The 14,230-nt window shown below is 42.3% G+C and overlaps 1 protein-coding gene and 1 long non-coding RNA gene across 2 annotated transcripts in view; one reads left to right on the top strand and one right to left on the bottom strand.

Annotated features, from left to right (window-relative positions):
- The window catches only part of LOC144587607 (uncharacterized), a 21,978-nt gene extending 13,804 nt beyond the window's left edge, over window positions 1-8,174 (bottom strand). Inside the window, exon 1 of the long non-coding RNA XR_013542766.1 lies at window positions 8,064-8,174. This is a non-coding gene — a long non-coding RNA (uncharacterized LOC144587607). The remainder of the gene's footprint in view (window positions 1-8,063) is intronic.
- On the top strand, window positions 1,030-14,230 carry LOC140701258 (uncharacterized). The gene is made up of 5 exons (XM_020808820.3): window positions 1,030-1,044; window positions 1,411-1,477; window positions 6,605-6,734; window positions 8,805-9,008; window positions 9,871-14,230. Exons 2-5 carry the CDS (start codon window positions 1,469-1,471, stop codon window positions 13,254-13,256), a joined length of 3,729 nt encoding a protein of 1,242 aa, XP_020664479.3. The 5' UTR covers window positions 1,030-1,044; window positions 1,411-1,468; the 3' UTR covers window positions 13,257-14,230.

The following is a 14,230-nucleotide window of genomic DNA, read 5'->3' as shown; positions in this document are numbered from 1 at the left end:
CCTGGGGGAATATGTAGAATAGTGTGGCAGTTACAGTACAGCTTCCTAGCTCATTTTTTCGGGGAAAGGCTCAATACTTCTCAGCACCCCCTCCTAGCTTGGTCCCAAGCACTAGGCATTTGAAAATGAATACGTAGTTTGTCTCTTTATTGATTTCCAGCTTTTATTTAAAGTTAGAAATCCGCTCTAAGAACCTCACATATATATAAAATGAGAATCTTGAATGCTATCTGAGGGAATGGTGGCGGGGCTCGATTGTGTTCGGGGGGGGGGAAAGCCACCAAGAACACAAAGCCTTGGAAGGTTTTCTAGCGTTACTTGGGTTGTTTAGATTTGCGCCCAAAGAGGCCTCGAGGTTCTCTGGGCTTTTTTTGCATCTTTTGAACGGGGTTGAGCAGGGTGGGTACGCATGAGGAAAAAAACGGCCCTCCTCTGCTCGTGCCTTGGGGCACGCTTTTCTGATAAAAAGCCTTTAAAGCCTCTCTCTGGATAACAGAACCGAGGCGTCGTCCTCAAACCGACAAGGGTTCCGACGTGACACGACCAGACACGTTTCCACGTTCTTCCCTCTTCCGTGTGCTTAATTGAAAGCGTCGTCAGCTGCGCTGGGAGCCACCCTCGCTTGCCAAGGATGTGAGCGCGAGGGGATAATGTTATTAACGCGCGCGAGGTAATGAATGAACACGCGCCACCCACGGTCCTCTCTGTGGACTCGTGTCGTCCTAGCGGGCGGCCCGCCTGAGAAAAAAAAGCGCAGAAGGAAGAAAGGTGGCAACCTCGGGTGGCCGCTAGAGAGCTCCGCCTCCGGCTAAAGGCGGGAAGGTGGCTTCCTCACCCCACTCCCGGCTACCCACCGGGCTATTGGAGGCGAGGTTGTCCGCTGGGGCAGATGCTTTTGCTGCTGCCGGTAGCGCTGCAGGGCGGCTTATGCTCTCCGAAGGAGCCTTCCAGGTAGAGGGAGCACCGCCTCGTCTTGCAGCCCTTGCATCGGGCCGCCTGCCTTAGGAAGTGGACGCCGGCCCGCCGTCTCTCCTCCTGCCCCAGGTGAGTGAAGCAGGAGAGGAAGACCAGGCGATTTTGCAGGATGCTGCTACTCCTTTGTGCTTGAGTGGGATTGGCGGGCTTGAAAAAAGCCTCCGTGAGGCGGTTTTCAATTAAATTCTTGGACGAGAGCAAGTAAAAGTGGCCCTGCTGGGTGGGTGGGGGGGATGCTGGGAGTTGTAGTCAACAAAAGTAATGTTGCCGCGCTGCCTGGTCAGGTGGCCGGCCTGAGGCTTCAGGATTTGTCGTTCTGGCGCGTGTTGGGGTTGTGGCGGAGGAAAACTTGTAATAAAACATTCCTGCTTGGAGTGGCAAGTGAAAAAGGGGCCTGTCTTGTCTGAATGTCGTCTTTTTTGCTCTCCTCCACAGGTGGCAGAATGACTGGGGACCATCCTGAACTCGTGTTGGCAGGAAGGCGCTTGTGAATATGGCTCAAGTAAGGGAAGAAAGCGGTTTTACGGGGGTGAAAAAGATGTTAAGGGAAAACCAGGTGCAATGATAGGAGAAGCTTCCTACTTGTAGGTGATGGTGGTGGGGAAGGTATATATTTTACAACATGGGAATATACAGTCCAGGTGCTACAAAAAGTTGTTCCTCTCCCATGGAGAAAAGCGGTTGTACTGATGGTGATTATGACACAAAAAACAGCACTTGTTCAATGCATTAGTTGTTCATGTAACAAACTATTCTTACAGCATTCCTATATTATTTGGCATCTACTGAAAGTAGGAAAGGCACTGAGGATGAAGAAACAATGGCTGCCTAATGAATTTTGTTTATTCTGTTACTACACTTGAACTCTTTCTGAAGAGCTCAGTGTGGTATACATATGGCTTTTCCACCATTTTATTTTCATAACAAACTTGTGAGGTAGACTAGCTGATAGTGAGCTGCCATGACAACTGGGTGATTATTTTGGGAGGACTATCAACCCCTCTAATTGTCATGCGTTATTTGCCTCAGGAGGATTGGCTTGGCATTTTCTAGTTCTTGATTTTGGGTGCCTTTATAATAACACGTCAGTTTATTCATTCTGCCTTTCTTCCTGCATGACTACTTTTTTTATGCTTGGGAGTGCTTTTCAGAGGTTAGCCTGAACCCATGTACTGTACAACAATGGGTGGGACTGGTCACTCATGAGGAGTTATCATCTGTACCCAGGCATACATTTTACATTTTTGTGCTTTATTTTATTTTGCCGCCTACAGGGGATATGATTCACTAAAGCAGATTTTTTTTTCCAGACCTTTGGGTAAACAAGTATAAGAAGAGTTGTACTGGGCTCACTGGGCATGATCCTACTTCCTGTGCATACATGTTCAGAAAATGTTTCAACTGTGAACTGTATTGAATATTTGTGGCACTGATAACAAGAATTCTGTCTGAAAAGTACTGAGGTGTTCTCGCATCTGTTTTATTATATGTATGTTGGCACAAATTTAAAAAAGCAATCGTGTGGGGGAGTGAACAGACCTCAACTGTAAACTTTATAAAAGCTACAGATATGAGCATAATAAGGCCAGTAGTGAAGAAAGTGGTTAAGAGATTACTTTAATAAGAGCTGGTAGTGTAGCGGATGGTGTCTCATTCTGCAGTTTGAAAGAAAAAAGCCATGTGGTCCTTGTACACAATCTAAAGACAATGGTAGGTAATACCTTTGGTAGACAGCAGATAAAGGAATTACTGTACCTTCATAATACAGCTCAGGACATGGGGGGGAGGTTCAGATCCCTTCTTGGCCATGGAGTCTCCCTGGGGGCAGCAGTGGTAAACCACTAATCTCATATACTTTTAAAACCCTGTTAGGGTTACCATAAATCAGAAGTACTGTAACTTGATAGTAACAATGTACTGTACTTTATTAGCTTCTTTGTAATGCTTCAAACTGCTCTGCTGTAGGTACCTGGCAAAATGAATATCAAGGGTCCATTCATGAGTACAAAGTGATGAGGCCTAATTTACTCATTACATTTTATTCCATTTCTCAAAACAGCTTAGGGCACATAATAGACCATGAAGCTCACTGGGTTAACTTTGGGCTGTTCTCTTTCTCAGTGCAGAGGATGAATGGGGGGAGGAGAGGTCTCTGAAGGAAATGCAAGATGCAAATGTAACTAATAAATGAATATGTGGCTAGTCTCCTTCCCAACAAGGTGGAAAAGAGTAAGATGAGAATCATCCAATGTCCTTTGTAGCTAATAATTGTGTGCTGTCTAGTATAGGCCTTATTAATTGTGTGCTGTCTAGTATAGGCCTGATTATGTCACTCACTACACCACACTGGGAATACCTGTGGGTCTATAGAGCCTGATTATTTTCTCTCTAATGAGAGAGACAAACAGACTTGGTCTCTTGTGCTTGATCTGTAGTAGATCAGCAAAGATTTCTCACACTCAAAGGCTGTCACAGCCGGGATCTGAGGGTTGTGGTAGGTTTTGCAGGCTGAAAAACCTACAACCATTCTTACACTCTTGTGTGGTCTTAAGAACAGCAACCTGGTGCCGCTGAACTTAATGAAGGAAGCTTTGGGGTGAAGGTTAACCCAGACTTGCACTTTCTGTGGAAGTACTATGGGTTGTATTAGGGTTGTAACTGTGATATTAAATATTTATATCACATCAACGTAATGGAAAATTTGGGGCCACATTGACCACTTGGGCAGAAAGGCAGGATGTAATTTTAAAATTGCATTTATGTTAATGGACATCCTGAGAAACAAGTCATATTTAATCCCACTGAGTCATAAATTCCTGTGTTACCCAGAGAATATCTTTCCATGAACTGTGGTTTAATCTAAATTTTCTCCACTTCCCAGTTTTAAAGACACATGTAATGCCACCCAAACAGGTACTGAACAGAATTCATAGCATTCAACTTGATGATAATGGAGAGAAAGCTTTAGATGTGTGCTTATTCTTAAACAATCGTTATGCAGCAATTAAAAACATGGTATCTCCTTCCATAAGAAAAGAGATGGTGGGACATTCCTTAGGGTATTAAGCTACCCAAATAAGCAATTTCCTGCCATTTGTTTCTTTTTATCTCCCTGTCATTCTGGAACAGCTTTTGCTTTGGGTCATTTTTTTTCAGCCAATAGCTCAAATTTAATTTATCCATAGAAGGGAGAGACCTCTGAGCAGTTTCCAGACCTGTTCAGAAATAGTCTCACTGTTTCCTCTAGGGCCTACTTGCAGATAAATAAGCACAAAACAATGCATTTTATTTTTCACTTATTTATGTCATGTAAGGTACATACTACTATTTTTCCAATTATCCTTTGTCTATAAATTCTTAAGGAAAAATGGATGTACATAGCTTTCCTTCCTTATTGTCATAGTGAGCCTTTTTGAGTTAATTTACTGCTCAATGTAGAAGTGATTATGAATTGTTCTTTGCATGTTGCAAATCAAAAAGTGAAATAATGGTGCAGGTACATTTTTCATGTTAATCTGCATATAATTGAACCTGTGATTTCCAGTTTTGGGGGGGATTATAGGAAGGATCTTTAAATCTTTTAATCTTTTTAAAGAGAACTGCGTTAGTCTGTGTAAATATATCAGAGAGAGAGAGAGAAATATTGGGGCATATTAAAGACTGTTATATTTAATGTAAACTTTCATGGATCAATTCTATTAGAATGAGACTATGTCATCTTCCCAAAAAGATGTTGGGAAAGTGTGAAGGCAAGAGGAGAAGGAGACGACAGAGGACGGGATGTTTGGACAGTGTCACCAAAGCTACCAACATGAATTTGACCAAACTCTGGGAGGCAGTGGAAGATGGGAGGGCCTGGCATGCTCTGGTCCATGGGGTCATGAAGGTTCACGGCTTAATGATTAAACAGCAATGTCATCTTTAGCCATTGCTTTTTAGGGGAGAAGGACTGATATTCTAGGGAGGAATATATGCAATATTTATGGTGCTATAACATAACTTTAACTTATGTTAAGACTTTAACAGCATAAATAGATCATATATAAACTTAGTGTATGAAACTATACGATTTGGTATATTTATGAAATGTGCTGGTGAATCTTATAGATGTTTACTCACATGTAAGATTCATTCTGTTTAGTGGAACCCACCTACGTTAGTGTGTCTAGAAATACAGATTCAAAAATATGAGTATTCATAGGCTTAAATCCAGTTCGTGGTCCCAACAAGAACAGAACTGAATCAGTTGCTTACATAAATCCATTTGATTCAGTAGATCTACCCTACTTAGGACTACCAAATGGATTCAGTCCAGAGTTTTGTACAGGGAAAACTGAGAAAATAAGAACTAGGCACATATTTGCATGTGCAGTTAACTTTTGTGTCAGGGTTGAAATTTTAAATGGTAAATAGTTCTGTAGGAGGGTGCCTGTATCACAGCCATTTTGAGACAAGACATGAAAATGTGAACTACAATGAAGGGCTGAGGGCAAAAAGAAAAAGGATCCATAATAGCTGCCAGTATCTCCAAACTAGAGGCAGTTTTCTCATTTTCTGTGTTTTTATTTTAGGAGGGAAACTGATTGCTTAGTTTTGCTTATTTCTGAGTGTTTTGATTCTTAGGGTGGTGGTACTGTTTGATGGTGGTTTATTGCATCTCGGTGGATATGGTTTTAATTCTATGTATTTTTTTTTATTCCTTAAAGTGCTTTCTCAGTTGTTTTCTTGTTCTTCTGTGGGATGTGGGGTGGGGGAAGAGAACAAGGAAAAAAAGTTTTTAAAATGATCCTAGGTGAATCTCTGATTTTAGATTTTGAAAAAAAAAAGCCATATAATTTGTATGTATAGCAAGCAACTAAATGCAGTCATACTGGAGGTTCCATTATCAATCTACCTGCAATCAATCCAGGAGCTCATTTTTGCCTTTGGCAAAATGTGTATCTTTCAAAAAAGAGAGGAAAGAAACAGTATTCTGCTGTGTGCATTCAGAGGCCTAATCCAAGGCCAAATGAAGAAACATTCAATAAGAGTTTAAGAGCAAATGAGCAAATGAATTTCTGAAAATTGGAGATAGCTGTTAATTTGACATTATTCAGGATCCTTCCAGAAAATGGGTTGTTTCTTGTTTTTACCAATTTTATCCAGTTGCAGTTCTAGTTGTTATGTTGTTATACAGGTGGGCTTTATACCATGTTCAAAGTTTATTGGAGACTGATTTGATAACTATGCAATTTAAAGGAAAAAAAACTTTTAAAACATCACCCACCAATAAACGGTTTAATATTCCACCGTATTAATTAATTAGTTTCCACCCTTTGAAGAGGTACTCTTTTGCACAAAACTCAGAATCCTTCTAGGGATGGCTATGGAATTCTGGGAATTGTAATTTTTTTAAAATTCTGAGCTTTAATTAAGGGAATTTTTGTTTGTTTGTTTATTTGATTGAAGGTGGTATTTACAACATATACAGTAAAGAAATAGACTGAGGTTGTGTCAAGACCCTCAGCCATGTCACTGGTTCTAGTCTAATTCTGTAACCACTACCCCACATTGTTCCTTATCAGCCATCTAGCGACTAGCACTGCAGATTCTAAATGAGGGCCTTTCTCCCCCCCTCCTGCTCTCCAAGGTCCCAGAAGCTTTTGTGGAAGTGACTGTGTCTTCAACTAGAGGGCTACACTCCCTTGTAAGCCGTCATCCCCAGAAAGCCTTACATAAGAATACCATGCAGGAAGACTACACGATCAAGGCTTCACTAGGTAAGAATTCCTAAATAATATATGGTCATTATGGCTTTATGATGGTGGCAGGCAAAATCCAGCCCATGTGGTCCTTGGGACATTTTTGCCATCCACATCTCATCAGAAGAAAAGCGAAAATTGCTTTTAATTAACTTTTTTAAATTTTTTAATCTGTTTGTACCAAAAAAGTCATATTCCAGCTCATGTCTAAGAGCAGTAGTTCCCACTTTATGGGTCTCCTAAGACCCCACCCTTATCCCTACTTCGAAATACAGTGGTGCCCCGCATAGCGATGATAATCCGTTCCGGATAAATTGTCGCTATCCGGATTCGTCACTGTGCGAAATAAAAAAGCCCATAGGAGTGCATTAAAACATGTTTAATGCGTTCCTATGGACTTAAAAACTCACCTTATGCAAAAATCTTCCATGGCGTGGCCATTTTCGGTGCCTCTACAGTGAGGCAACACAGCGGGCGGCCATTTTGGAACCGCCGATCAGCTGTGCGAAAATGAGGCCTTTGGGAGGACCGCGGCCACGGTCCTTCCAAAGCTCCCGCCGGTCAGCTGGGGGAAAATGCCAGCTGGGGCTCCCCCGCCGTCCTTCCCAAGCCCCCGTCGATCAGCTGGGGGAAAATGGGGCGTATGGGGAAAAATTGCAAAGCGATCGCAAAATCTTCATCGCTATGCGGATTTGTCGTTAAACGGGGTGCCCGTTAAGCGAGGCACCACTGTATAAAAGTGTCTATCTGAGCATCTCTTCCTTACTTCTTTTCTAAGGACTGAAACCTTCAATTTTGGAGCTTCTTGCAGCCCTTCTCAGTCTTCCCCATAATTTCAGAGGACCTGCATCTGAAATGCCTTTTAATTGACATCCAAGACAAGCTTCCTCAGCACAACCAGAATTTTGCTTTGTGTTTCACCCTGTGTAAGGGCAACATGACTGAAAGAACAGCCAGTCAAGGAAAGACGGCCTCTGGCACACCCAGATCCACTGTGTGTTCCGTTGAAATTCCTAATTTGGTTTCATGAGAAACCAACTTTAGAAATGAAAGCTCACACTTTTGGTATTTTGTGGCATCCTCATTGTTTGATATCCATAGGCTCTGTGGCAGAATCAACGCCAAATATTACTTAGGAACACTTTGGACAACTTTCTTGTGCAGTTTTCATTGTTACAGTTGGATGGCGATGTACGCTTTTATGTTGGTTGGTGTATGTAATTGAGACACTGACATCATCAGCACGTTCAGACTGCTTAAGATCAATTACCTAGTCATAAGCCTTACAGCAATGCTATAACTTCTCTTAGTGTTCTTTATTTATTACAGTAATGTTTCTTTTCTTACCTTTGGTGAGTTCAAGGTAGCATATCCTTATTGTTTCCTGTGTGGACAGCATCTTCTGTCCAAGATAACACCCATAAATATGGGGCCTCCTCCCCCTATATCATCAGTCATTTAGCGGAGCTGTAAAACAGACACCCCCCCCCCAAAAAAAAAGTACTCACTACACGTCAGAAATTACTGGTTATGTATCAAATAAAATGGCTCCTTTTAGTAATGAAATATGATCAATAACATGCTTTATGAAAGTTCTTATTGTCAACAATGTACATTAAAGTTTTGAATATAACGTGATGTAAAAATAATACAGAGCACTTGAATGTGCTTATTATCATATTATCCACTTAATGTGCTGTGCCCCTTGTCTTTCTTTGTATAATCCGTGAAGAAGCTGTTTGAGTCAAAATATGTTGGGCAGGTTTTAAAAATAACAATAAATCTACATTTTTATACCTTTTGAGACTTTTGTATCTTTCATGACTGGATGTTACCGGTTTCTTTTTCTTTTTCCACACCTTGGCTCTTCTTAGCCTATTCACCATCTTGCAGATGAAAAGGGATAGGTTGGGAGCAGGAGTTTCGCCTAAGTCCACCTAATGAGTTCATGGCAGAGAGATGATTCAAACCAAGAAAGCCAGTGCCTTTTGCCACTATGCTGTGGCCTCTGTCTTTTTTATTTATTTACTTATTTTCATATATTTTTTATGTATTGATGCTGTAACTTTCTGTTCATATCCCCCGCAGGAGGATTCCCTATTCACAGCTCTGAACTGCTGACCCGCCTGGACCGTGGGGAAGTGGCCTGGGTCCCAGATCTCCAGAGCTCTGACGAGAGCACAGATGAAGGCCCGGTGAAGCCCACACTGAAGCGATGGCCAAAGGGAGGGGCCTGGTGGGATCGGTACAGAAGTCCAGCAAAGTACCCCAGTTCAGATTCCAGCAGTTCAGGTCAGAACTATTCACAAAAAGTTTTAAGTTAAAGCAACAATGGACATATTCCGGGGGTGGGTGGCTGGGAATCATTTCCTTTAACCTGCTTTGCAACTTTTTGGCAGTACAGTGGTGCCTCACTTTACGACGTTAATTCGTTCCAGCGAAATCGCTGTAGAATGAAAACGTCATAATGCGAAAATAAAAAACCCATTGAAACACATTAAAACCTGTTTAATGCATTCCAGTGGGCTAAAAACTCACCGTCCAGCGAAGATCCTCCATAGGGTGGCCATTTTCGGTGCCTGTGCAGCGAGGAATCCGTCCCAGAAAACAGCAGGGTGCCATTTTATTTACCCGGCGGCCATTTTGAAACTGCTGATCAGCTGTAGGAATATCGTCGTTTTGCGAAGAATCGGTTCCGAAGCAGGGAACTGATCATCGCAAAGTGAAAAAAGCCTATTCAGACCATCATTTTGCGATCGTAAAAACGTTGTAAAGTGATTTTGTCGTAATGCAGGGCAATCGTAAAGCGGGCACGACTGTATGGGGATGGCGAAGCTACCAATACTTTAAAGGAAATTGATGGAGTGTGCATCTTGTTTGCAAGCTAAATGGCACTTCTTGGAACTTACAGGCATTCAGTTCAGCTTGGGAAAAAGGTGTGTATTCTCTGTACACTTTGTTCTCCATAGCTGTTGCTGAGGTTTTACGGAAAGACAAATACTAACTCTGTGCATGATCTTCTAAGGAAAGAGGAAGAAGATTGTACGTATCTCCATTTTGATACATTTTCCACACTCTTCTCCTCCGCTGAATTCTTTCTCTGCTTTTCTTTTGTCGCTATTGGCAACCTGTTTCCCCTCCTGTTTGCTTCTAGATGATGACCAAAGGAGTGAGGTGGAAGGTGAGAAACCTCAGCGTGGTCATAGGCTGACGATACTTCGCCGAAGTGTACTTGACATTTGTAGGGGGAACAGATTCCAGAGTGTAAAGACAAAAGAGTCCCTTAATAATGGATCCCAGTCTAAGAGATCCCAAGGAAGCCAGAACAACTTAATTGAAGCAGGTGACGTCCGTGAGAACGCAGTCAAGGAGAGGGTGGCAGAAGAGGAACAGCAGTTCTCCTGCCTTACCTGTGGCCAGTTCTTTAAGTCAAAAATATCCCTTTCCAATCACCAGAGAATACACTTTAAAGAGAATGCCACCTATGAATGCTCTTTCTGTGGGAAAAAGTTTGCAATCCAGAAGAAGCTTACTGCTCATCAGAGAAGCCATGCAAGAGAGAAGGATGACAACCATCCAAGCAGAGCTACAGAGAATCTAAAAACCTGCCCAGAAGAGATGCCTTATAAATGTCTAGAGTGCAAGAAATGCTTTACGCTGAAGGACCACCTCTTACTACATCAAAGGAGACACACAGCAGAAAAGCCCCATAAATGCTCTGAGTGTGGGAAAAGCTACATTCGGAAAGAACATCTTGCCAGACACCAAAAAATCCACCAAGGTCCAAAAACTAATACATCTCCTGAGAAGAAAGTGACAGTGGAAGATTCACCTGAAACCTCTGAAAAAAGATCATCTACAGCCCTCGTCCGTGAAATAACCAGCTTATCAGATGTTGGCACCACTAACTATCAGGAAACCCAAACAAGTCTGTACAAATGCCAGTTTTGTGGGAAATACCTCAGATCGAAAACTTTGCTTGTGGATCATGAGAGAATTCATAGGGAACTGAGACCCTATAAGTGTCCCCAGTGCCAGAAAAGCTTTCATTTTAAATATCGTCTAAATATGCACCAAAAGATTCATATGAAACAAGCAGACTGCCAATATCGTGGGAGATGTCCGAGTACAACTGTTCCACTTGCTAAACATGAGAAGCTCCATACCAGAAAGAGACCCTATAATTCTTATAAATGTCCCAAAGGTTTCATTCAGAAACCCCACCTGCTTCGACACCAGGAGACCAATGTGAAGCGAAAAGCCTTTATCAAGAGAACAAACAGCCTAACTGCACTTGAAGGAATCCTTACAGAACCAAACCTGTGTAAGGGCCCCATCCACATGCAGTCTGTCACTCACAACTCAGGCCTTGCCACGTACCAGAAAAGCCATACAAAGGACAAGTGTTATAAATGTCAGAATTGTGGAAAACATATGAAAAAGAAGGCCTTTCTCATAAATCATATGAAAATCCACAGGAAAAAAAAGAAATATCAATGTTGGAAATGTTCGGAAAGCTTTTCTCAGAAGAACCACCTTGCTGTCCACCAGAGAAGGCATGTGAGAGAAAAGCTTTCCATATGCTTGGACTCTGACAGAAAACGTACCAAAAAAAAGACCCTGTCCACTCACAAACATGAGAATCTCCTCACCAAAAAACTGTCATGCTGCTACTGCAGTAAAAGATTTGACAATAATTATTCTGTGACCAGGCATGAAAAGATCCACTCAGGGGAAAAGCCCTTCAGATGTGCAATATGTGATAAAGGTTTCATTGAAAGCTACAACCTGAAGAGACATGAGAAAACCCATTTGAAAGGAAGTGGCTTTAAACATCACAGGATACCCTTGCTGCAAAGACCTTTCACATGTGCCGTGTGTGGAAAAGGCTTTGTTCATACGTTGAATTTGAAGAGACATGTGAAAACCCACCTGAAAAAAAATGGCTACAGACAGCCCACTGTAGCTGAGGTAAGCCATGTGTTCTCCAATTGCATGAATGATATTTACTTTCAGGGGAAGGGCCATGGGGGTCCACCTGCAAACATTAAACGACAGGCAGCATCAAAAACAGCTGAAAACGATTCTTTAGAGGACACCAGTGAGTCAGAAACAGAACCTCAGGCAGTATTAGGTAAAGGATCTAAAACAGGAACTCCTAGAGGTTCCGAACAGCGAAAAATGCAGGTCAAGGTAGATGTAGAATCATCCAGAAAAAGAAAAAGACATTGTCAACAAAACTACAGAGGAGTCTCTGCCAACCAGGTAATGACACCAAAGAAGAAGCTAAGAAAAGAAGACAATGTTATTCTGCATTACAAAGAAGACGAACACTTCATCCATCAGCAGAATGAACCACAGAAGAATTCTGAAAAGGTCCATCTCCGGAGTTGTGAAATGGTTGGTTGGCAGTTGAGATCGCAGGCCATGCCAAGAAGAAAATCTAAGAGAGGGGTACGTCCGGCTGGTCAGCGAGTCAGATCTTGCTTCTGTCAGAAGGAGGGAGTAGAGATGGCACCAAGGAAGATACCCTCAAACTCCAGAGTCTGCAAGAAATCCCAAAACTCCCAAGTTTGCAGAAAGCTAAAAGCTTGTTCTCAAGGGCCCCCAAATACAACTGTTTCCTCTGAGTTGTTTAAAAGTAGCCCAAAGAACGGTAAATCAGGAAGACCCTGTGTTAGTCTGCCATTCCAGAGAACATTGCCTGAAGAATCCAAAATGGAGGCTACTGAAAGTGCTACATCAGAGTGGTTGGGTTGTTCTGAACAGGAAAGAGGGTTACAGAAAATGTTAGGAAAAGAACTGGAAGACAGTGCCAACTCTCAGAGCCGCAGGACCAAAAAATGCCAGGCATACAATGCCACTGACCAGGCAGAGTCTCAAGTTTCACCACTGGTGTCACGAAGTGACAGCGAACAGAATGGCTTCTCAAATGCAGCTCTTCAGAAAGTGGCAACAGCATCCATTGGACAGCAAATGGAAGCACAGTCAATGTCAGCAGGAGAACCTTTTTCATATAGTCGTGAGGAAGGAGGAGGTTGCACTGAAACAGTGAGAGAACTGCAAAGTAGTGCTTCTCAGAGAGAAATCATTGCTGGTCAACAGGCTAAACATGTGTGCACACAGTGTAACAAGTCCTTCAGGAGCCGAGAAAACCTTTTTGTACATGAGAAGAACCACAGAGAGACTAGGCCCTTTGCATGCATTCATTGCAAGAAAAGCTTCTACACAGTGCAGTCCCTTAAAACTCATGTGAGAATTCATACAGGAGAAAAGCCATTCAGATGCACCGAATGTGATTTCTGTGCTAACACGAGTTCTGCTCTCCACCATCACCGGAAAACCCACAGCCAGTGGAAACCCTATTCGTGCCAGCAGTGCAAAGAAAGCTTCTGGTTCGTCCACAGCCTTATCCTCCATTTGGGGGTCCACAATACAAAAGAGCCCTACATGTGCTCAGACTGCGGGCGCAAATTTGCGCGCAAGAATGGGCTCATTCTGCATAGGAAAGCTAAACACAGTTCAAAAGCTGCAGAGTAAGCCTGTAGGGTCCTTCTGCGGGTGAGGTAAGCATGTGCAAAGATTCCCTGCACATGTTCTCACTGCAACAACACGGAAGTGTTACAGTACACTTCACCATGCTATGCCAAGACTGAGAAGAACACATGTATGTGCTTTTTGGGTTGATTTTCTTCCACATCTGTGGAGGATCGTAACATCTTTCAGCCAGGCAGACCTTCCTAACACTATGCAATAGCTCATCCGTTGTGCCTAGGCCAACTCTTGCTGCATGTAGAGGCTATGACCAAAGTATGTTTATTACTTGCCAGGTGATACCTTTCTGAACAACGCCAGGAATTTTAATTTGAACCATCATAAGTATATTCCTCCCACCACACACCCACCCCAAATCTTTTGGAAGCAAAAGAAGAAAAATATGAGCCAAACACTTTTATAAGATGGTTACAGTAATAAGTGGGGAGTGGGTTAGAATGATGTTGAATATACGATTTTAATTCAGGGTGGGAAACTTCTGAGATGTTGTTAGGCCATTTTTTTACCCCACATTGGGCTTTGGAGGCCTGCATACCTCCATTACACATCCCTCCCTCTGTTGGTCACTTCTAGTTTAAAAAATTCCTTTTTGGCCTAAAAACAAGCCTTGGGGCAGAAGTGAATAAAATGGCAAATACAGGCACAGTTTATTGTTATGAGGAGGGATAAATATTGGGGGGCTTGGAAATTTTTGTGCGGCCAATGGGCTGCATTTGGCCTACCTGTTTTAAATAAGGATTAAAAGCCATTTTGAGAGATACTGTTTTACTGCTCTAATTTTTTACTGCCTTCTTTCCTGCCTGTGAAACCACCCCTCTGATTTCTTCTGGGGTTGAGCAAGAACTATGAAGTGCCTTTTGTTAGATAGTTTTCAGGATCCATTCCCGTTCTCACCACTTAATGCCATTTATAAATATTTTGTAATTTTTTGTTATGTAATAAAACTCAATTATATCTCA

Source organism: Pogona vitticeps, chromosome 2 (genome assembly GCF_051106095.1).
Source record: "Pogona vitticeps strain Pit_001003342236 chromosome 2, PviZW2.1, whole genome shotgun sequence".
Classification (NCBI taxonomy): Eukaryota; Metazoa; Chordata; class Lepidosauria; order Squamata; family Agamidae; genus Pogona; species Pogona vitticeps.
The sequence above is the reverse complement of the archived record's forward strand: the minus strand, read 5'-3'. Positions and strand labels throughout refer to the sequence as shown.

What these genes read in the sequence shown, in the direction of transcription:
- LOC140701258 (XM_020808820.3), top strand. An exon ending in CACGATCAAGGCTTCACTAG is followed by an intron (nt 6,735 to 8,804) that starts GTAAGAATTCCT and finishes TATCCCCCGCAG; the next exon opens with GAGGATTCCCTATTCACAGC. An exon ending in TTCAGATTCCAGCAGTTCAG is followed by an intron (nt 9,009 to 9,870) that starts GTCAGAACTATT and finishes GTTTGCTTCTAG; the next exon opens with ATGATGACCAAAGGAGTGAG.